Raw genomic sequence first — 22,971 nt, 5'->3', positions numbered from 1 at the left:
CACTGTACCAACCTTTTTTTTAACTTCTTAAACCCTGTCACGTTGCTGAATGCTTCTGGAACTTAGGTTAAAAACAAAATCAGGGGAGGAAAAGAATTAAAAGAAAAAGAACAAAACAGCAACCCAGCAGAGCAGAATTGAAAAGAAATTCTTGCTTAAACTATTACCTCCCTTGCCAAGCCTACCACGCACCATCCTTCATCTGGGAGTCAGCATGTCACAGTGAGCAGGTGCAATGGAGCAGGTAAACCAGAACACATGTGTTTTTCTGGCTTGATACCATCTTGGAGTCTTCGAGTCTGGACGACCCATTTCAGCTCCCTCCTACTGTTAGTTCCACAATTACTGTTAAATGTCCACTATAGCAGTGTCTTGGGGGCCCTAAGGAAGGATTGCATCTCTGCCGGGCCAGCTGCTATACAAACACTCAAAAAGGAAGTCCTTGCTGCAGTCGATGCTCTTAAGACAGCAGATGTGGGCAGGATTTCCTCAAGATCTAAGAAGCTCAGGGAACAGGTTTGCAACTCAAACTCAGATACAATGTGAATGCCAGGCCAGCAGATCTTTGCTAGTCATTGATGAAATCTCTGCTTATTGAGAAATGTTAATGAACTGTTACTGTTTGCTGACAAGCGTGTGACTCTTTGCACCATGACTGCACAGTGTTACTGTTTATGTGGTGGTGACAATCCAGGCACCTGCGATAGTTCTTAATTTAGCAGAGTGAGTAAACATCTATGATGAACTGTAATTAGTACCGTCAGAGCTAATGTTTGAGCAGCTCTAGTTTTCTGCCTCTTTTTTGAGCAGAGGCTAGCTTTGCGGTTCAGCTGCTGCAGTGATGGGTGTGGTGGAGCTGGGACAGAACAGAGAAGTGATTAGCGCACAGAACTAAGGATCAGGAGCTCTGGGCTCTTCCCCTGCCCTTGTCATACACTTTCCAAGTGACTTTTGTCTTGGCCTTGTCAAATGCCCGCACGCCTTTTGCAAGATACTAAGTGCTTTTTGGAGCTGAAAGCACTCGGTACCTCTTTAGATATGGCCATAAACCTCTGTGTGTCTCAGTTCCTCATCTCGCAAATGGGTCTAATAAGCCTGACCTGCTTCTCAAGAGGATGTAAGCCTTACCAAATGTTTTAAAAGCACTGGGATATCCTAGATTGGAATGCAACTGAAATAGAGGTTATTTTATGCCAGCAGGTTTGCATGCTCTGGCAGGAGCATTGGAGGTTCATGGAGAAGTGGGAAGATCTGTTGCCTTACGGTGTCCCTACAGCCCAGAGCACGATGCTGCAGAGAAGCTGTGGTGCAGATATGAGGGGCTGTGGTGTCTTAACATCTTGGCATCCCTGGGGAATACCAGTGACGGGCACCACAGCAGAGCAGCCGTCCATGAGATCCGGGAAAATCGGACTTTTGCTCTGACAGTGGAGGGACTCCAAGTGAATGACACGGGGCTATATGAGTGCAGAATCCGGATGCCTGGAGAGGACAGCGTCACGCTGCTGAACATCTTGTTACGCATCTCCGCGGGTAAGGATTTGTCTGCCAATAGCTGAATGGTGGGTCTGCTTGGGGGTGGCCCTGTATGGGTCTGCTCCACTGTTGTCTGTCTGCTGGGCTGCAGCCCGGTATGTCTAGGTTCTCACGGTGCTTATTGCTCTCATATTTTCTAGGCTGCTCCCATCCGTCTGGAGTAAACATTTTGGCAGCACAGGCATCAGATTCTCTCTTGCTCTCACCTGGGGCCTGATTATTGTTTGCCCCGAGGCCCCTGAACTCTGCTCTAAAAACCTGAAAGACCCTGTTCCCAGGGCTGGGCTCTGTTTCCAGTGACATTATTCAGAGGGGCTTTCAGCTGAGCTGGCTGCTGCTAACTTCAGTCAGGTTTTGCCTGCACGCCTGGGTACCTCTGAACAACAGTCTGGCTCAAAGTCTTGGAGGGAGCTGGGGCACAGGGAAAGTTTGTCTTGCTGCTGCTTGCTGACCTGTGCTGAAGTGGAGGCACAGGAGAGGGCTCCTGCCTCCAGAACTGTCGGACCAGCAGCCCCAGCACCTAAGTCCCAATTTTAAACATTATTAGCAGACACTAACCCCCCACACATGCTCATGCAGCCCTGTAAAGTCACCCGGTATGGACTAGTGCATCAGCTCAGGTAGCCATCACTGCACAGGCCCGGATGGGAGAGAAGAATCTTTTAACCTCTGTGTTTGCTTCCCAGATGTGCCGAACAGTGCATCTCCTCTCTCCCCGCCTCTCTTATATCCTGCCTGTTGAATCAGATGGGCAAGGCCAGAATAACCATCGTGTCCCCCAGACTTGTTGCTCCATGGAATGACCTTGACTAAGCATCTTGCTCTCTCTCAGGCTGGTGCTGGCTGAAGTGCCTGGGCCTTACTCTTATTTCTTTGCCTTTGCCTTTCTAGCGGGAACACTCAGTCAGCCCAGCTCGTCCACTGGTGTCACACCCAGAACCGCGAGCAGGTATGAAGCTATTTTGGTCCTGACCAGCATCTGGGGAAGGTGTGTCCATGGCTTTATTTGACTAAGGAAAGATGGAATTAGGACCTCCATATGTACCCTCCTATGTTCTTAGCCCCTAGTCATGCAAATTATGGACCCATATTCTCTCTGTCTCTCACTCTCAAACACACACACACACACACACACACACATGCGCGTGCACACCCCCCCCATACACACACGCACACAAAGTCTATATATGCACCTTCCCCCAGCTTATGGATCCCTCACCACACCTGACTTACCAGGAACGGTCATCACTATATCAATTCACTCCTCTTCTTTGCATTTTCTCAAGCACTACCTTTGCCATCGCTGCTTCCATATCCACGGTGGTCCTGGTTTTAGTTGTCTTTTTGATGGGGATTCTGAGACTGAAATGGAAACGGAGAAGGAATGAAGGTAAGACCCTCTCTGTACCTGCCACAGTCAAAGTAACAAGCTGCAGTTCCCTGGCCTTTGTTCAGGGAATCAAATTTACTGGGTCCGGTTCACACTCCGGTTCAGGGTTGACACCTAATTGTGCCAGCAAAGCCTCCATACACTGGGCATGAGACTGGAAGGGGCCATCAAGGCCAGCTCCCAGGACTTGCAAATGCAGGTTTCATGTGCACAAAGGACTATTTGTAGGTAGACATGCAGGGGGATTGGCTCATCCAAACAGATAAGCACACAAAAATGTGGAGTCCCTTTGCTAATATGCCCCCAGTGACTCTAATCCAGTCTGTGCTTCACACCTAAAACGGGGCTTCTGTCTCAGTGGGTTCTGATAATTTGAGATATGGGCAAACCACCATTAGAGCTGTATTTTATTTTAATTTCTAACAGTGCTTCTATTGGGTACCTCAGTCACTGTCTCTCTCCATGTGCCTAAGTGCCCTGTCTCGATTCCTTCAGTCTCATTAGGGGAGTGGTATAATACTTAGGCTGATCCATTCTGCCAGTGTTCATCATCGTCATCGTAGCACTGTCCCATCTGTCTAATGTGGGTTTTCAAACTGACCCAAAGCTGCCCAGGAGCCAGTGATTCACGCAGGCAGCATGCCTCTCTGCTCCACTAATGCACGTGCTCATTGGGTGAATCCTCTGGTTGGTATACATTACCCTGGTTCCTCCAATTGCAGGGCCAGAGTCTGAAGATGCTAATCGATCCAGGTAGCTGTCTTTTAAAAGCTAAAATGAAAAGTTTGTCTAACTCTCAATTCCTTTCTATTCCTGCTGATGAAGGCCCCCGGGAACACCTCGCCTGGAATATATTTAGACGTGACATAATATGGCCAGCTCTCAAAAGGGAGGACGACTTTGCCATATATGTGAATATGCCACGGTTCCCACACTCCTGAAACTCCAGTGCCCTGTGCCCAGCTCTCGCCTCCCACATTTGATGGGCAGAAATGGCCTTTGAGTGACACCAAACAGCTGTGGGTCGGTGCATCTAGGCTCCATTCCTCCTGCTGCTACAAGCTCATTGCATGACATTGGGCGAGTTGTCGCTTTCCCTACTTCATGGAAGAGCTACTGTGGGCCTGTGGTACCGAATGCCTGAAGTGTCCTGAGATCTTGGCTTGGGAGGTTCCAGCGATGGCAAAGTGTCATACTTGACTGTGTTTACATGATGACAGACTACTCGGAGCAGAGATCTCTGTGGAAAGCATAGTGGTCAGTCCCTGGGGAAGAGTGTCCTATAGGGCCCTTCCTCTGTTACCCCTATCACCTTGTAGCAGAGACAGATTTTTTCCATTGTGTCGCTCAATGTTTCACTTCTGTATAAATGTTTCCAGCTGCTTTTATGGGGTTGAGGCCAAGTCCTCCTCCAAGTGTATGTTGTCATTTAAATCGGTGGGGTTATGCTGGCTAATGCCACCTGGAAATCTGGCCTTTTACCAGCACAGCTGTGGACATCTAGGTATTGCCACTGCCTGCCTCAAGACACCGACTGTGACAAAGGTATTATGGCCACAGTTGTGAAGACTGGAAGTTGCTGGGTAAATTCAGTATCCCTTTTTGCACAAGAAGCAAGAGAAACAGGCTGTGTCTGTGTCGGGACAGTTGTTTTTCTCTGCCTCACTGATCTGTTGCATAATTTTAAGCAGCTTTGATAAGAAGTGATTTCCTTCTCAATAAAAGCAGGGACACTGCATCTCTCGTGCAGCAGGGTCTCTTAGTCTCTTGCTTTTGGCAACTTTCTCATGGTAGAACATAACGGCCAAGTCCTCAGTAGGCACAAAAATACCAGTGGACATCAAAGGAAGTGCATGGATCCGGGCTGGTTTAGGAGCTGGGGTTTGCTGGGGGAAGGTGCCAGCTGCAGGAGTGACTGGTTAATGCCACTGAACGGGGGCCTCCAGCTTTCTCCACAGTGATCACCCAAAAGGAGCCCTGAGAGGGTCCCTGCTGGCCTGTGCTGGGTACCAACTGAATGCAGTTTGAAAAGGGTATTGCAAGGATATTCTGTGGTGCATAAGTGCCTGGGATTTGGGCGTGGAGTTTGGAGCATGAATGCTGATGTTCTGCTCACGAGTTTGTGAACACTTTGGACCTGAAACCTCTGCTTGCAAGTAGCAGTTACTCATACTAGTAGAGCTGCTTGCTACCTGGAGCAGAAAATAGTACCCTTTTCCAGACCAGCTGCCCTACATGAATAATTCAATGTAAAAAAAACCCACACCCGTTCAAAAAACAACAACAAAAAACATCCTGGGTTACAGAGGAAGGGAAAGCAACAAGGAAGAATGCATCCGTGTAAAACAAATGGAATAGAGAAAAAGCTGACAGTAATGAATATACTTTAGAAGCTAAAAACAGTCAAAAATTGGTAGGGGAAACAGAAGGATACGTGGGGAAATCTGCGGCTAGCAAATTAAGGATAAAAAGCTGTGTGGGCTTTTTCTTAGGGGGGTGGGGTTTAATTATGTTCAGAACAAAAGATTCCTAACACTGTTTCATTCTGCTCTTAAATAGGAATGGCAAAACGGTTAAGAGCAGCAAAAAAGGAGTGTTCAGTGAATATTTCTGTTTAGAGGCCACTTTCACGATGTCCGTTCCGCCAGTAACTCAGGCAGATGTTAGAAAGCAGCGACTCAGGTTAGACATCGTACAATCAACAGTTGTGGATATCTTGCAGCCCAAAGTTTTAACAGAACTATTAAAATTTATTTTCAGTAAGTCTCAAAACTCGGAGAGGTTCCAGAGGCTTGGCAAACAGCAAGCACTGTGTCAGTGTTTACAGAGAGAAAGTCGGGTCACCTGCGTAATTAGAGGTCAGTTTACCTGGTATTGCCTTCAGGCAAAATAATGGAATGACTAATGCGGGACTCAACCAGTCAAGAGCGAATTAATGCCAATCAACATATGTCTGTGGGAAACCGATCTTATCAAACGGGCGCAATCTCATTGTTGATGAGGTTGAAAAAAGTAACAGTGTTGACGTCATATATCGAGACTTCTGTCCGGGTTTTGATTTGATGGAGCGTGACCCCTCGATTAGGAGACTAAAACAAGTCAGTGTTGCCTGAGGCCACTAATACTGCTGGAATACATAGACTAATGAAATGGATCCCTAGGCAGGCTGAATCTCCTGTCTGTACGTGAGTTTAGCTGGCAGAAAGGGGACCGTGGGATGGTCCTTAATTCGCTGGAGTAAGACAGATGTGACAAGACAGGGTTTGAACTCAGCAAGATGGTCGAGCTGTTGATCAAGCCTCTCCTGCTCTCTCTTCGGGGAGGTGCAGGTTGTGGCAGGAGCAGCACCAGGGAAGGCTGAGGGTTCAGGGTCTCTCTGGGGCTGCTCTTCTGCGAGGCCGCCTTCTGTCAGCGTTCAGGATGTCTGAGCAGCAGCCACTTCCTGTTGTCGTTACCCTGGTACAGTGCTTCTTTTTTGTTTTTAATCGGTGGTCTGATCTTCAGCTGCAAAGAGTCCTCTCCCACCTCTCCCCAGAAAGAAGGAACCTCTCTGCAGAGCCAGTATAAGAAATAAAGCTCTAACTAGGGGACTTCAGGCCGACTTCTCTGAGTACCGCTGTCCTCGGCACGAGGCAGGGGCACCGGAAAGCGACGTGGCGCAGCCCCTCAGCTCCGGCTTCGGGTGGGAAGGGTGTGTGGGTCAGTCAGGCCCTGGTCCTTTTGCCAGCCAGTCTTCCATAGGGGGTTTTGTACTAGTGACTCGCTAATTTTTTTTCCACGTGGACCCCCACGCAGCCAACAGACAGTAACGGCTTGTGGTCACTATTTGTTACGGCTGCTTGAAATTTCACAGCTGACAGATTTCTCCCCTCAGAAAAAACAGGGTGAAAACCGAAACTTTGTAGAGGAAAATACTTATGACCGAGTGTCGCAGGGCACTAAAGTGTGCCTGCTCCTTCAAGAGCAGAGACAGCTGAGCTAAGGAGCCCGGAGAGCTAGGCGGGCTCCACAGCTGCACGGTTAACCAGGGTATTAGCTGGCACCTGCGCCCAGTCAGCTGACCAGAAGGAAACGGGGGGCCTTGGGCACAGATAAGCCCCGGGGCTGGGGCTGGTAGGGGTTTAGTTCTCTGGCCGTAGCCAGGGGGAAGGCGCTCTTGCAGAAACGCTATTCAGAGATGCATGGTTGCCTGTGGGGCTGCTGGTAAGACTCATGGGTTGTAGGAGCTCCTGAAGTATCTGGGGCTAGGAGGCACACACTGCTGAGAGAGAAGCTAGCCTCCTTAAAGGGGCAGAGTGTGACTCCCACAGTGTTGTTGTTGTTACGTTATAGCCCGGGGGCTTGTATTTACATTGTTATTTGATCCGGGGGCCTGGGATGAGGCTATCTGGGGAGGAGGAGGCCTCATTAGGGCTGCAGTGAGCCCAGTGCCAGCGAGGGCACGGCAACAGGGCTGCAGGGACCCCAGTGCTGGAGAGGGAACGGAGACAGGGCTGCAGGGACCCTAGCACCGTAGGACACTGCTACAGGGGGCAAAGAGTCCCCAGCGCCAGAGGACGCCACTATGAGGGCCAAGGGCCCAGTGATGACAGGAGGCCGAACTAGACTGCAGCCTCATCAAAAGAGACAATGTTTAAATACAATCTGTGAGGCATGGGGCGTGGAAAAGGGGCGGTTTTGGAGCCACACATCTAGCCCGTAAGGCTTAGGGTGTCTTGGGAGGCACTGACGTTGAGCAAGACCCAGCAAAGGATCCAAAATTATCAGGGTCTGGTGGGGTTCAGCAGGACTGTGACTACACAAACTCATGGGCAGCCTCCGAGCTGATTATTTCAACCAACGAGAAGTGGCAGGAAAGACTAGAAGGTGCCCACAGGACGAAGCAGGCACGATCACAGAGTCCTGAGGTCATGGCCACCCCTGAGGACGCCATGCCGAGACGCCAAGTATTTATTTGTATTTGCTCTGTGGAAAAGCTGAATGGAAATGTTTGTTTCAGTTTGAGGTTACAACTTGGAATGAGTCATTTCAATTCAGTCTGTCAATTCAAATGAATTTTCTGAATTGACATTTCAAATTGAAATGTCTCTTTCTATGAAAGGTTTGATATTTGGGATGGTGTTGAAACGTGCAGAGTTCCGGTGGGGTGGAAAATGAGTTTTCCTGTGAGCCCTACTGTCGCTTGATTTTTAACTTTTTATTTTCCAGTACCTTTATATTTCAAGCTCATTAGAGAGGAAGGAGGATTTAGTGACACATGGCCTTGGAACAAACCACTAAACTGGGGCTCAGGAGGTCCGGGGTCTACCCGAGGCGGTGCGACAGCTGGGTCTCTTCCTCTCTGGGCCTTGGTTCCCCCACTGGAAAAAGATGACAATAACCCTTCCTTTCTCCTACTCTTTCCTTATCTGCTTAGATCTGCATTTCTTCAGAGCATAGATTCTTCTTTACCTGGTGCATGTACATCCCTTAGCTCAGCGGGCCCTGATCCCAGTCGGCGTGCCCAAATGTTACTTCCATAAGCAATAATAGTCTACAATCATCATTGTGTGATATCTGATCTCATGTCTGACCATTCGTTTTCCTGACCTACCCATCTCCTGAGCCTCCCAGTCTCCACTTTTGGTTGTCATTCTTTGTCTAAAAAAATTGCTTCTTCCCCCACAACCGTTCAGCTGTGCAGGTTTACTGCCACTCACCCTACTCTGCTCATCTTCTCTGTGCTCTACTCCTTTATTCTGCTATTGAAATTTCTCCTGCTTCTCCCACTCCATGCCCTCTACCCCTTTTCTCCTCCTTCACATCTCTCAGCTTGTCTCCAGAGAATGGGACCCTTGGCTGTAGGCTAATGAAGGTGACTTAGTCCATGTGTGTGGGCAGCTATTGACTGAGAAGAGGCTGGGCTAGTAATGGTTGTGACAAAATCTGCAAATGAGATAAAATACAGGAAAATACAAAAAAAGCGTGAGAGCCCAAACTGGTGGGAGGGGAGATTGTATCTGTCAGTAACAGCAAAGTGACACCAGGGACATTTTCCATTCCCACCCACTGAGATCCCTCTATATGTCCAGAACATGGTCTCTAGGGGTGACCTGCTTTGAGGAAAGGAAGACCGCTTTGATTCCTCCTTTGTGGTAGGTTGAAAATAGTTCCCAGCAATGGTTTTTTGGTTTTGGCCCTAGAAACACAAGACTTTGCTCTGCCTGGTTTTTGTCAGAGGTGACCTTGGAGGACCCAGGGATGTGGACCACGAGTTCCTGGGAGAAGGTCAGTACTTTGGTTATGCACCATATAAGCCTTCCATCGCTCCAGAGCCGTGAGCAGCTTCGTGCGCATTAAAGTCTATGTTGCCTTTTGGAACAGGTTGATTGGTATCTGTTTGCCAATCTATTCTATTCTATATCTATATCCTAGTCTGGACAAAAGCACAATTGGGGTATTGTCCTCTCAGCCCTGAAGTGAAGGAGAAGGCATAGGGAAAGGGTTACAAAAGAGCTCTTCTTCCTGCCGTTTATTCAGGCTTTAGAAGTTAATAGATATTAACAAGAACCAAGGAACCAACAGGCAGAATAATGACCGCTTGCCGCTCAGTTAAATAAGGTTCACTTCCATGGTATCTGCCTAACCTGGGGCAAAAGGTGTGTTGTGGGGGTGGGGAGGTAGCTCATATCCTCTGACAAACAGTTTTTAGGAGTCTGGTGTGCGTTCAGCCCGCTGCCTTTAGCATGATTTAATATGGTCACGTTAAATCCAGAAGAGCCCGGGCTTTAACCAGTTTAACCTGGGTTAAAGTCTATGCTCCCGTTTCTATACTCAACCTCTCTAACACGTTAGCTCGGGCACATGTAAACAGCAGCCGCAGGAATGGCTGCAATGTAGTGTAGACGTGCCAGGGCTAGCGTTAAACCAGCCAGCCTGGGTACCAGTAGCTCAGCATGAAGCAGTTTACCTTGCTGAGAAGCAGAGTAAACAAGCCCGGGCGGAATGGCAGGTTTCTGTGACAAAGACTGCTTCTGGCCCCTGCGCTAGCTCTCGTAATGCTAACTTGGCTGTCTCTGAGTGACGCTGCAGATGCCGGTGTCATTGTTACGCCCTTAGAGCAGTCCAGCATTGCGCCTTTGCAATCTAGGCTATGCCAGGCCTACAATCTCTTAGTCGCTTGGAACTATTGCAAGACAAGGAAGGTACCTCCGGCCTTGAATTCTAATGAAAAAAAACCCCCAGTAGATCCACCCGCAGTTTTCAAAGGGCCAGGGCAGCATGTATGATATTGAAACCAAAGAGGTTGTTGTTAAAAGCAGGAATCGACTCTAGCTGTTCATACAGGTCCTAGGTCGAGGCCATGCTTAACTCTAAGCCCATGCTTGAGTGCTGTGCCTAACTGGGGCTGGGAAGCCATCTCCAAGGTCTGCTGAAGTCAGTGGAGTCTGTCCAGTGATTTCAGTGGACTTTGGATTAGGCCTGTAGCTTTAGATTCCTACATTCAGTGGACAACAGTAATATTAGCTCCTTGCTTCCAGTCAGGCTTTGTGCTTGAGCAAGGGCTACTCAGAGGAGTAAAGTCTTTATGGTATTAATATGCTGGTGGGACGGGAAGCGTGGGGAGAAGTTACTCAATAAGATCCTGATATCACATGTACTTATCTTGTTTACTGTTATCTTTAAAATATCTTCAGAAATATGTATTTAAGTGCATGTATCGCTACAATCTCTTCTAGCTAAGCATTGCTATGTAAACAAAGAAGCTGCCTGCTACTGATTTTTGGACTTGGGTCTTAATTTGCAATTTCCTTTTATACCGACTCATTTTTCAGATTGCTATCAGTTATGTAGCATCTCTTGAGCTGCAATAGGAAATGAGCTATTTGAGAATGACAGCTAATTGAAGAAGATATTTGTGGGGAGACATATCAGTTCAACACCGAGGTGGGGGTGGGGAATCCAGGAAGAAATGGACTTTTAGCCTGATGGTTGCCTATCTCTTCAGGTAAGAATAATTTCATGAAAGGCGGATCTAGAGGGAAGGTGAATGGACTTCTTGAAACCCGTTTAGTTGAGTGACACTTGGAAATTCTATTCTTGCAACAAAATACTTGACTCTAATTGTGGCTGGGGTGGAATTCCTTTGATCAGTCGATTTGAGCTATCTATCGCTGGTATTTCTAAGACCTCTGACAATTGTGATATGGAAGTACTGGACATAGACAGTCATATACTGTATGTAGATATTTGCCATTTGTCATTATACATAAACTTTTATTTAATGTAATTATTTAAAAATGTTTGTCAACAGCTCAAAGCACCTTGACAACATTTAAGGTGCAGCATGTAAAGATTTTTTGGTTTGTAGCTATTTGTTGTACATTTGAATTCTCTTAAATATTATGGCCGGCAGTTTCTAGCCGAAGGCCTCATTTCAGCAAAGCGCACGTGTAGCTATGCGCTTTTATTTCATTAGTTTGAGTGGTGTTTGTAAGTAAAGCACAGGGGAAATTTTATTTATATACACACACACACACACACACACACACACACACAGGTGTGTGTGTGTATGCATATTTTATAAGGAGCTTAAGGGAATTTATGTTTCCACTTGCCACTAAATTTCAATGTGATTTGGGCTCATAATTTACTTAGTTCTCTTCAAAAAGCCCGGCCCAAGTGTTTTGCCAAATTGTGGCACAGATACTTTGCATTAGGTTATCAAGTCCCTTTTTAGACATGCTGATTGTCCACAAATTCCAGTGAAGTTAGTGGTAGCTGCTAGTGCTCAGCGGCTTTGGAAATCAGACTTTTTTTTTTTACGTGCCTAAAATTTAAGTTTAAAAGCTTACGGCTTTAATTGCTTCCAGCATCATTTTTGTTAGAGGCACTATGGGGTTTTTATGCATATTTTAAAGAGAAAAATAGGAAGGGACTAAAGGAGGAAAACAACAACAACAACAATAATAATAATTATTATTATTATTGTTTCATAATAGAAAACAGGATTGGATGGGAGGGACCTCAGGAGGTCAACTTGCCCGTAGGATCAACCTAGTTAAATAAACAGAGTCAACATTATCAGAATTTGTAGTATTGCTTAGAGGTGTCAGTGAAGGCCAAGCTTAATTATAGATGGCATTGTACACATGTACATGTACGCCTCTTAGTATGTGCCTGCTGCACTTGTGTAACTATCTATTTTAACTATCTAAGTGTGGTAGAAGGGGCTTATAACAGTGTAAGGAATGCAGATTCCTTATGTACAACGAATGGCTACAACTGGAAAATCTTCCAGTGCTGCACCTTAAATGTTGTAGACGTGCTTCGATCTGTTAATAAATATTTTAGAATTATTAAATTAAATAAAAGCTTATGTATAATTATGAATAGCAAATATATACGTATATGACTGTCTGTATCCAGTAGCTTGATATCACAATGCTTCCAGGTGTGGCTGAAAGCAAATGAAACTGCATCCAAGCAAACTAGCCTGGGTAGAAGAGCCCTTTATATCATCAGCTCTGACAACACCCAACATTTTACCAGTTTTTCAGTGTTGGGGGCAGTTAGCAAACTACACGTGCGCGTGCTTTCCTGAACCAGAGCCTTAAGAATTCCTTAAAGTGCACCTCAGTGCATCGAGGCACGGGCAGTCTGTGCAATTCCCAAAGACTGCCAAGAAAGCCAAGCGAGCTATATTTTAATTGGGAATACCAATTTGCATACCGCACAACAAATTCTTGAATGCATAAGCAGAAGGAAAGCTCACTTTGTTTACTGTAACTTTGCGCAGCACTGGGTTATTTATAGACCCAGTCCCGTAAACCTGACTCACGCATTTGACCCGGTGAAGTCAATAGGACTTGCTTGTACTAATGAGGACTACTCGGGTGAGTAAAGGCAGCAGGACTGTGTTCGATGTTTAGCTGATCGGCGTCGATTGAGACATCAGCCTACCTTTGCTTTATTTTAAGCTCTGTGGATGTCACGCAACATGCGAGAGCTAGGTATTATCATTCGTTACTATGGATAAATAACGGCGGGCTTGATTCACGCTATTTGGAGCAAGCACTAACAGGCACTGACTACTTACGGGACACGCTTATGCCTGCTGAAGCTGACCAACTAGGGGAGCCCAGAACTTCTCTGGTTGAGACAGAGAAACGTACCATATGCATGTGAATCGCTCATCTTGCTTTGCAATCAAAAGTGCTGCTCGAGTAAGTTTCTTTTCTGCGCGATGGACCATATTTGACGGTCAGCAGAGTAGACGGGAGCTTTGTGTGGAAAAGGGGCTCTTAGTTGAAACAACTTGGATAAGAAACACTTTTCTCACGCGTGTTGCGTCATTTACAGACGGTTTGTTACGTGCTGTGAGGAGAATCCATTATAGAAACTTAAACCTGCTGCAGTGCTGGCTCCACTCAGTAGACAAGGTGAGATGGTAGCTGTCTAACAAAGGTCAATGGTGAGTGGCGGGAAATGACATCTATTATTTACAGAACCGCGTTATCCAAGGCATGTTTTTATTAGGCGCTTGTCACCATAGGTTTATATAATCAGGGGCTGGTTTTCCACTTACAACAATTTTGTTAGTTATAAAGTAATTGACTGCCATAGATATCGAGTAAGTGAACTGGGGTAAGGAGAAGCATATGGTAATTAATTACATGGGCAAACAACAAAAGAGATTGTTACAAAATACAGTAGACGTATATTGTTTGGAGCTCTCTGAAAAGAAATGGGACGAAGGCCCTAAATTTTTTCATTTTATCATACTTTCTTTTGTGGCTTTGAAATCTGATTACTTGCCCCTTCATCCTACCTTCTGCTTAGATACATAAAGGGATCCAATCCTTGGCTTGGTGTAAGTCAGAGGAGTTTTGCTCATGTACAGTGGCCGAGATCTGCTGTAACAGTTACCATATCGAATCCTAACTCTGAGTGTTCCCCTGATCCTGGTACACACTATATCGTTTTTGTCCATTTGCTCTCTGTTCACATGAGTGCAGCTTATGCTGTATTGCTTACTGTGTTGCATCAGTCTGCTTAGATTATTGCATTTTCTCTCCCGTTAGTTCTGTCTCTGAATTGCAGCTGGCGGTGAAACATCAGCACCTCAAGTCTGGAGGAGGGTCGGTGAATGGTAAGGAAGACTTGCAAGCACTGCTGCTCTTTTTGCTACGGATCAAGCCGGTATTTGGTACTAATGGCCCCCTTTCCCACTAGCAGTTTTGGGGGTCCCTTTGAGATATTGTCTGGTATTGGGGTAAACAACAACATTCTGACTCTGAGCATTTCTATGGGATGAAAAGCTAAGAGGAGTGTACAGTGAGCCCAAGACACACCGGAGGAATCGTTAGCAGGCGATTCGAGCATGGGACTGCGTGTCAAGTGGTCTGGTTCCATTCTCAGCTCTTGTGTGGCTTGATAAATCACTCAGCCTCCCTATTCTTGCATGTCCCTAGTTGTAACACAGTATTAAAGTGCCAGGTATTATTACTTCATCTTATTGGTGTTTGGGGGGAGGGAGGGAGGGCCTACACACTTTAGGGAACCCACCGCTGGCTTTTCTCGATTAACTCAGCCTCGCGTATGCTGCTTCCTACTCTGCTGGGCTTTACACCCTCGGGTTCTTTGGGTGGTGACCAGGGAGCCAGTGGACTAATCGTTTGCCTCTTGATCTCATCAGAAACCCTCAACGGCTTATCCAGGTACTGCATTCCCTGTCCAGACCACCTGCTGGGAAGATGTCAGATTGGTAGGTGCCCAATAAAGCAGCTCTTTCCTCCCTTGCCCCCATCCTTGCCTTGGAGCTGGGGCCTTTTTCACTGCATGTAGTAAGAGAAACTCCCATTGTTGGGAGTTGCAGGGATATATTTTCAGAGATGAGTGGCTTGAGCCTCTTCCTCTATAACCACCTCTTTAGGGACCAGGTTAGTGATTCTCAACCAGGACACTGTAGGATGTCCTGAAATCCTTTCAGGGATGCCGGAGGGTGTCACACAACATGAGCACTGTTAGGTGTGCAAACATGATTCACAGGCTAACCCAGAGATTTCAGTTAGGAATCTGTATAGTGTTAAAGCCATTCTAACCAGGCGTGGTCTGTTTTGTGCAACAGAAGAATTTATCTCTTCTTTAGTGTAAAAAAATAAGTGTAAATTTAGAGCTGCCATTCTCTGAGAGATGCCTCGAATATGAAAGGGTGCCTCAAATCTATTGGGGGTGCCTCGAGTATTGATAGGTTGAAAACGACGGGACTGGATTTTGGATTTTAAATACAAATCTAGGATTTCCCTTTCCCAGGGACCAGAGCTAGGTCTGGGTCTCATCTCTCCTTATTTTTTAAGGCACCTTCCTTATGTCCGAGGAAGGCTGGTCTTTCAGAAGGCACCTTCCCACCAGGGAAATTGGACTCCTTTAATTTATCTGAAGTCGGACACGCGGAAGTGCGGCGCCCAAATCACTGTCATTGCTTTAGAAAACCTTGGCCAAAATCTTTGGACAAGGCTCCTTAAAATGTCTTCTAGTCTGTAGGCCAGGCAGAATGTGAGCAATCTAACGCTGTCTAATTGGTTTTCTCTCCTTCAGTACTGTCTGGTGGCAAAGCATCGCAATCTCAGGCGTGACCTTTATCTTCTATATACTTCCTTTGATTGGCTTCTACATCATGCTCAGCAGAAAAATAGGTAATTTACTCCTTTCCTGATTTCTGTGTTAACGGGATGAAGTTTGGCGTGTCAGAGGTAACAAGCTGTTGAATTCCAGGTTAGTTCTGTTACAGGTACAGGAAACACCGAGCACTTCAGGAGAGAGGATGGGGATTTGTTCCTATCCACTGGTAGACAAACATGGCCTAGTCACGTAGCTAGTGTTTATCAAAGGTCTTCTCCAGCCTAGCAGCCCTTCTGGCTGGAGTGTGGTTAAGTTGTGTTTCTGTAGCCAGCGTCACTCCAAGGGAGTGATGTGACTAGCATCGTGACCACCCACCCGTGACTCCCTCATCTGAATGCCCGAGGACCCGTAGACAGTTGGATTAACTAGCACTGACTTTTGGCATGAATCTGGAGCAGTCTCAGACCAGCACCTCCAGGGCCAGAATGAGTTGCCTTTAATAACTACTGCTGCCTATGCTTGAAAACTAGAGTTTCTCTTTGACCAGAAATGTTAATATTTCAACATTTGGACAAGTAAAAACAACACTTCCTTTTTTGTTGTTTTAAATAGACATTTTCTAAGCCAGAAAGCGCTGTTTGGTTTTGAACTGTTGCTTAGAAACAAGGCATTTAATTTTTCAACTGTTCTCACTGAAAACCTTTCAGACAAAATGAGCATTTCACTCTGCAAAGGGCTGATTTTCATGAAATGGTGTCCTTCAGTGGGAAAACATTACATGCAAAACATGTGGGCCAGCTTTGAATGTGGCACATCATGATCTGCTCTCCCGGTTAATTATTACTAGATGCACAATGCTTTAACCCATTGGCTCTTCACCACAAGAGGCCTGGGAGTCATTTCAGTCATTTTTCTGGGGACGCGTGTGCATCTAAAAAATAATTAAGAAAACAGTTTCACCCAAGTTTGACTATGTGGATTAATGCAAGTGACCATTTCTGCTCTGGAGGGGCCCAGGAGTGGAATAAAAGACCCAGTCTAGGGCCCGGGCTCTGATGCATTCATGGAACTGTATGAGACCATTCCAGAGTGGGCAAAACAAAGGGTGTTGCAGACCAGGAGTGGGGTGAATTTGCAGGGCTGTGTGTGGATGCCTCAGCACCAAAAGAACTGGCCAGTGCCATTGTTCAGGGCTGAAGAGCATCGGCAGAGCTGAGCGGGAGTCGCAAGGCTGTAACAGCAAGGGATGTATGGGTTACGGGTGAAATGTATTGGTAGAAATGGGGTGTAGGTTATAGCCATGTTGGTCTAAGGACATAGGCAGACAAGGTTCTTTAGGTGAATCTGATATCTTTTATTAGACCAACTTAAATAGAAAAAAAATTTCTTAGCAAGCTTTCGGGTTTAAAAACCCTTTGTCAGGCTGAGGAAGCCTCTGCAGTTGGTGTGTGCTCTTCGTGGATGGAAGGCATAGTAAAGAGGCCAGAGGCTGGTCTGCATGCAAGACAGGCAGTCAGTGAAGATGTAAATTGAGGAGCCAGTGGGTGAAAGACAGGCTGGGGGAGTGAAGGGGGAGAGAAAAGGGGGATGAATGTAGCAGTTAAATAGTGGAGAGGTACCTGGGGAGTCAGATGTCAGGCAGGTTATAATGTGCTATAAATCCAACGTCTATATTTAGTCCATGATTTTAATATCCAGGAGGTGGATGAAGTGGAGTTCATAGGCTCGTCTCTGAGAAGTGTTTTGTCAGTTCCCTTTGAGGATCAGAAGTGAGAGATTGGAGAGAGAGCGGTTTTCTTGTGAGAAATGCGCCCCCAGAGGTAATGGGGGTATTCTTGTCTTTGACAGACTTCCGGTCTGTGTTCATTCTGGCACGCAGTTGTTGTTTGGTCTCTCCTACATATTTTCCATCAGGGCAGTTGGTGCATTGGATGAGATATATTACATTTATGGAGGTGCAGCTGTAAGATCCAGGAAGGCTGATGGCTCTGTTGGAGGGTGTAGTAATTACGTTGTCAGGTTTTGCATTTCTTGTCATAGCACGGTCTGGATCCATTCCGTGTGTTCTGGGCCGTAGGAAGTTTGCTTCTGGTGATGAGGTTAGCAAGGTTCGGTGCTTGATTGAAGGCTAGGATGGGCGGTTTTGGGAAGATCTCTTTAAGAACAGGGTCTCCTTCTAGTGTGGGTTGCAGCTGTTTGAGGATTTTCCTTATGGGTTCGAGGGAGGGGTGATATGTCATAACCATCGGTGTGCAATTCATGAAGGTTTTTCTTCCGTACTGCAGCAGTTCTTCAGGTAGTATCTGAGTGGCTCTTTCAAACATAAGGATCACTCTCTCTGGAGGAGTGTGTTGATGAGTGAAAGCCGTTTTAAGACTGGCAAGGTGGCAATCCTGATTGCTCTCCTTGGTGCAAATTTGGTGGGATCTGAGGGCTTGGCTGTATATCACAGCTTTCTGAACCCAAAAGCTTGCTAAGAAAATTTTTTTTTCCAGCTATTTAAGTTGGTCCAATAAAAGATATCAGATGCACCCAAAAAACCTGGTCTGCTTTGGTAGAAATGGGGGTGAGAAGAGGAGCTTTCCCAGCATCTGGCTGCTACATGCCTTGCTTTACCCAGAGCTGGTATTTTTCCCACTTGTAATCAGTGGCTGCCAGTTATCAGCCACATTAGAAACATGTATATGGGATTCTGGTTCAGCCCTCCGAAATGCCCTTTGAAGTGGCAGCAACCTGAAAAGCTCCAAAACACCCTTGTGTATTGCTGCACCACAGCTCAGGGCACCTGTCATTGTCCTGGCCTCGTGATCTGCTCCTGCCCTGCAGCCCAGGGCCTGTGAAACCAGTTAGTCCTTGTCATTGGTATCCTGGACTGGCTGAGAATGAGCAAATCTGTCGTTTCCTTTCAGACAAGCACTCCTGTCACAATGAGGCAAGGAGCAGTGGCAGCACAGAAGCAAAGCAAGAGCCGCTCCAAACACCTCCGGCAGCAGCAGGGGATGCGCCAAGAGTAACCTATGAGGGTAAGATTGGACTAGTGGGGCCAAGCAGATGGGTCTTAAAGCCAGATCCCCAGTGGTCGTAAATCCATGTCATCTCAAAGGCCGTGGTAGACTTGACCAGCTTTTACCAGCTGGACACCTGGCCATGAATACCTGTGCCTGCAGGTGGGTTTCCAGGAAAGAGGAGATTTGTGCCTCTCCAAAGGGGAATGATGGTGCCAGCTGCAGCCCTGAATTGACCTGAAGGAAAAAAATATCTTTTATTCACTATGCAGTGTAGTGGCTTTCTTAACCCCCGTCTCCCAAGCTCGGCTCTCATCCTCGTTCCCAGGGATGGGCTTTTCTTTACGTGGTAGCAGTAGACCTGGGCAGCAGCAAATGCACTCTGGATGCACGAAGGGAGAAAATGACCTATACAACTAGACACCATACGTTCCCAGCCTGCGCCGCTCTCCCCACCCCTTTCTGTTTTCCAGGTGAGGTCTTTGCTGTTTGCTCCCTCACACAGGTGGATCCAGAGAGGGGTGGGGGGGGAAGTGGGGCGGGATGGTGCTTTCCATGGTTTCCATCTTCATGCGATTGCTGGGAGCCCACAACATCTGACACCGATTTTGGCCGATCAGTAGTGACGCTGTATGACCATGACCCTGGTGTGCTGCAGTGGGGTGGGGTGAGGGGCCAGTGACTGAGGATGGAAAAACTGTCTCCAGTGTAAACATTTTGTCAGCAGATAAAAGATACCGCCCGCGAGCCCCATCTGGGACTCGTATGAGCTGTCTGACAGGCAACCACGAAAGGCAAGGGAACCGAGTGCTCAGACTGCAGCTTGATGTGCTGTGACACTGATGCAGAGATAAGCCCTCTAGAAGAGAGATCCTTATCTGTCCACTGCTAACCCTGCTTCCCCTCCTCTGGTTACTTTCCCCCTTCAGTGATGGCAGAGATAAAAATCTTGAAATCTTTTTCTTGCTTAAGATGACAGTGAAACCTCCTCAGAAACATCCGAGGACTCAGACAGCAGTCCCCCCGCCAGGCAGGTAATGGAACGGCATTACCTTGTATTTGTATATTATTATTTGAGATGCAATTCCCAAGGGCCGATCAGGGCTAGATCCTTCTGGCACAAAAGCCAGGGTTTTCCGAAATCTCTGCACTCCAGCTCTCCTGGAAATGTGACTGCTTATTTCATGGCTAAGTGGGAACTCCTCTGGCCTCGAGTAAGCAAGAAGGTTTCAAGCCACCTCACAGCTTCTACACAGCTAAGGGACTCCCGAGGGAGATGGAGGCATTGTCACCAGTGCAGTTACCTGAAGGAAAGCTAGGCAAAATGGTCACAGAAGTACTGCAAAGGATGATGCAGCAAAATGAGTGGGGAGGTCAAATTAAATGTCCCGGGAGGGTTTTTTGGCTATCCTGCTTGTGGTGACTTTGCCAGGGGTCCCCACCAGGACACTGGCTTTCTTACAATGGTGTGTGGGCTACCAAGAGCTTCCTGGTGAACGAGACCTTTGTGATCCTAGTGTAGGGCAGAGACTGGGGGTGGGGCTGAGGTGGAGGCTGTTTATGGGAACACACCCAGCCCCTGCATTGTGGGGTAGGCTTGTGAGGTGGGTCCATTGTCTGTGTGTGTTTTGGGGCGGATTTGTGCTGGTGTCCCTGTAAGCGCAAAATGCAACAGAGTGGAAAGGAGGTGCTGTGATCCCAGGGCTGCCTGGCATGCTGACATTTGCCCTGGCCGATTTGAAATCTAACATCGATGGCGGCAAAATCCTGAGCACATTTGCTGCGTAATCTCCCTAATCTCATAACCACATCTCTGGGACCAGAATAACTGTTGTCGCCGGCAGTGCGCGCATCTGCCTGCATGTGCCAGCAGGATGGGGACGGTGACCCACAGGGCGTGTGGAGTGTAATGATCTGCTGGGCCCCAAGGCTTGGCTGAAATCTGTTCTGGCTTCTGTTCCCCATGCTTCAGGGCCCAACGTCACAGGAAGGCGTCAATTACACCACCCTCCTCTTTGCAGCCACAGGACGTGGCACGGGCTCTAGCGGGGACTACGAGAACATGAAGACAGCGACAGATTACGTCAATGTGGATCCCAAAAAGCAGAAAGTGGATTTCTGGGTCTGCTCGAGCCCTACAACCTCCAAATCAATCGAATACACTGAAGTGAAGCTGTGATAATGCAGCTGGCCACGCTCTACAGGGGCCAAGCCCCTCTCAGCTGCCTCAGTGGCACCTCCACATCTGTTCATAGAGCCATTTTCCTCCGCACTGCAATGCAGTGCCTGCCAAGCATGGAAGCAGGAAGACTTATCTTCCTTACCCTGCCTCCTGTGACCATGCATGGTATCTTTTTCTTTCCTGCACTTGCTAAGCTTGGGGCCGCCAATACAATGCAAGAATGAGTGTCACCAGCTCTGAATGCTGTATGGAAGAGCAAGCATGCCTTCCCTCAGCCTTGGATGCACTTTTCAGTTGCCTTGAATGCCCCTTGTTCTCACACAAGGGAAGGAGCTGATAAGACCCCAGTGCTTGTAATCAAGCATCAATCCAGCCTCAGAGAAGAGAAGCCAAAGGAGCTGAAGCGCTCCCTTGACTTACACACCCATAATAAAACCCTTTGACATCCATTTCCCAAACCTGCTTTGCCCTTTCTATTTGGGAAGGGCTGACTGTTTTCCTTCTTTCCTTTAACTTTTGAAAGCCCTTGACTACTGAGAGGAAGCTCACCGTGCAGTTCTGCAGGCAGTCGAGCTGGGCCAGAGGACAGGGGCTCCCCTCTGAGTGGTCTGGACATCCCCTCCTCGAGGACAGAAAGCTGTGTCTTCATCTGATTTGCTCATGATTATGTAGCCCTCTGTTTAGCTGCCTTAGTAGCTGGGGCCAGTTCCCAGGCAGAACTCATTAGATGTGTGCAAATAGTGGCGGGAGGCTTCGGCGGCACTGAGCAGGTTGGGGTTGTGGGGACCAAGTATCCATTGGAGAATAGGTGGGATCTGCTGTATAAGCTTCTTCCCCACCTGCAGTGCTAACTGGAGTCCTGTCAGAGCCCAGGGCTCCCTAGGGGTATTAATTGCTTGAGCACAGTCGCTGGCACTGGAGGCAGGCAACCTGCTGGGAATTTCCCTCCCCACCTTATGTCATAACTATCAGCACAGATGGTGAAAGGAGGTCAGGGTGTGCACCACTACAAAGGAATATAGCAACTACCGGCCTCGATCAGGCCACTGGTCAGTCTGCTTCAGTCCCCTGCTTCCGGTCTGAAGACTGACTGATTTTTGCAGAAGCTCTTTAACAATCAAGACACGGGCTTCCACCAACACTTGAATCTGCAGAAGCACGTCTGTTCCCTAGGGACTATGCCACGCTCTCATTGAGCAGCTCCTGCTAGTCTGTCAGCTGCTGGCACAGGCTGAGTTTTGTAGCTGCCTCTTGCTTCTGTCCCACCCCCTGGGAGCTTGCTGTTGACTTCAGTGTGAGTGAGAATGTGCCGGGATGGCGCCTACAGTAACAGTGTGACTTGTGTCTTGATTCAAAGCCTCCCAGAGTTCTTTCATGACAAGTTAATTTAGAAACAGCGGCAGGACCCTTCTGAAATCATCAGCTGTTAGAACCAGCTACGGGCAGCAGGTAGAGAGCTCCCTTCCTTCATCCCGTTCTGTGCTGCATGAGAGCAGTTGCTCTGTTCAGGCTCCATCTGCACTGGCTTTTTGTTTCCTGCTCCAGCACATAACCCTCATCGCTGAACTAATGACTGCAAAGGAGCCATGCCTGCCGGTTCATTAAGGCAATCACTATATTCCTTTAACACCCAAAGGCTGCCCTGAAGCTTTCAGGGCTGGGTCTCAGTTACGCAATGTTGCCAGCTGTCTTGATTCTGATGCTAATCTTGCCGTTTTCAGGCTTTGGGTCCCAGTGGTTGGAATCTTGGTCTTGTCTTTTGTTCAAAAAATAAGTCTCCAGCTCATCTAGCGGAGGTAAGCTGGAACGCACAAACTAAGTACACCTCAGACAGCAAAACCCAGAGGCCAACAAAAAGCAAATATTGGGATCTTTGAAGGAAAATGACAGGAATTTTTAAGCCAATGGCATGCTTTGTTGGGGGAGGGATCCTGGCTTTCAGATGTTTGGGATGGGCAGGACTGATTGCGCTAGCAGAGTCAAGGGGTGGGTATAAATGTAATTGGTATAACTGTCATCAAAGCCTCCTTACCCTGCCAGAGGGATGCAACAGGGCCTTTGGGTAAATGTAAATCAGGCCCTGTATGTTTTTATATGATGTCAGTAGCAGACCTAGCTTTCTGGGACCAGTTGTCAACCACTGTAAGCTGGGCTACACCATTCACTTCAGTGGAACTTTTGGGCTTTACCACTACTGAAAATCTGGCCCTTGACCTACCAAGATGAAGTTAAAAAATTACAAGTTAAAAGCTTGG

At 47.3% G+C, this 22,971-nt stretch overlaps 1 protein-coding gene and 1 long non-coding RNA gene across 5 annotated transcripts; one reads left to right on the top strand and one right to left on the bottom strand.

Annotated features, from left to right (window-relative positions):
- Positions 1-841: 841 nt before the first annotated feature.
- LOC109317724 lies at positions 842-17,904 on the bottom strand. Its single transcript, XR_002103103.1, has 3 exons — positions 17,541-17,904; positions 8,729-8,732; positions 842-856 (listed from the first exon to the last, which is right to left on the bottom strand). It is a non-coding gene; the product is annotated as an uncharacterized LOC109317724 (long non-coding RNA).
- On the top strand, positions 8,786-22,066 carry CUNH1orf186 (chromosome unknown C1orf186 homolog). 4 transcript variants are annotated; one of them, XM_019546537.1, is made up of 7 exons: positions 8,786-9,060; positions 13,990-14,057; positions 14,604-14,672; positions 15,506-15,603; positions 18,439-18,552; positions 19,507-19,568; positions 20,507-22,066. In XM_019546537.1, the coding sequence occupies exons 3-7, from the start codon at positions 14,662-14,664 to the stop codon at positions 20,711-20,713; spliced, it is 492 nt and encodes a 163-aa protein (XP_019402082.1). In that variant the 5' UTR covers positions 8,786-9,060; positions 13,990-14,057; positions 14,604-14,661; the 3' UTR covers positions 20,714-22,066. The 4 variants fall into 4 exon arrangements, with proteins under 4 accessions (XP_019402082.1, XP_019402081.1, XP_019402083.1 ...); XM_019546536.1 differs by having other exon boundaries at positions 8,786-9,193; XM_019546538.1 differs by lacking the exon at positions 8,786-9,060 and adding an exon at positions 9,224-10,913.
- The last annotated feature ends 905 nt before the right edge of the window (positions 22,067-22,971 follow it).

This window comes from Crocodylus porosus, unplaced genomic scaffold (genome assembly GCF_001723895.1).
Source record: "Crocodylus porosus isolate Cpor-Errol unplaced genomic scaffold, CroPor_comp1, whole genome shotgun sequence".
Lineage (NCBI taxonomy): Eukaryota > Metazoa > Chordata > Crocodylia > Crocodylidae > Crocodylus > Crocodylus porosus.
The sequence above is the reverse complement of the archived record's forward strand: the minus strand, read 5'-3'. Positions and strand labels throughout refer to the sequence as shown.

Excerpts from the sequence above, each read along its gene's own strand:
- CUNH1orf186 (XM_019546537.1), top strand. Across the intron at positions 15,604-18,438 it reads CATGCTCAGCAGAAAAATAG|ACAAGCACTCCTGTCACAAT; the intron begins GTAATTTACTCC and ends GTTTCCTTTCAG. Across the intron at positions 19,569-20,506 it reads GCAGTCCCCCCGCCAGGCAG|GGCCCAACGTCACAGGAAGG; the intron begins GTAATGGAACGG and ends CCCATGCTTCAG.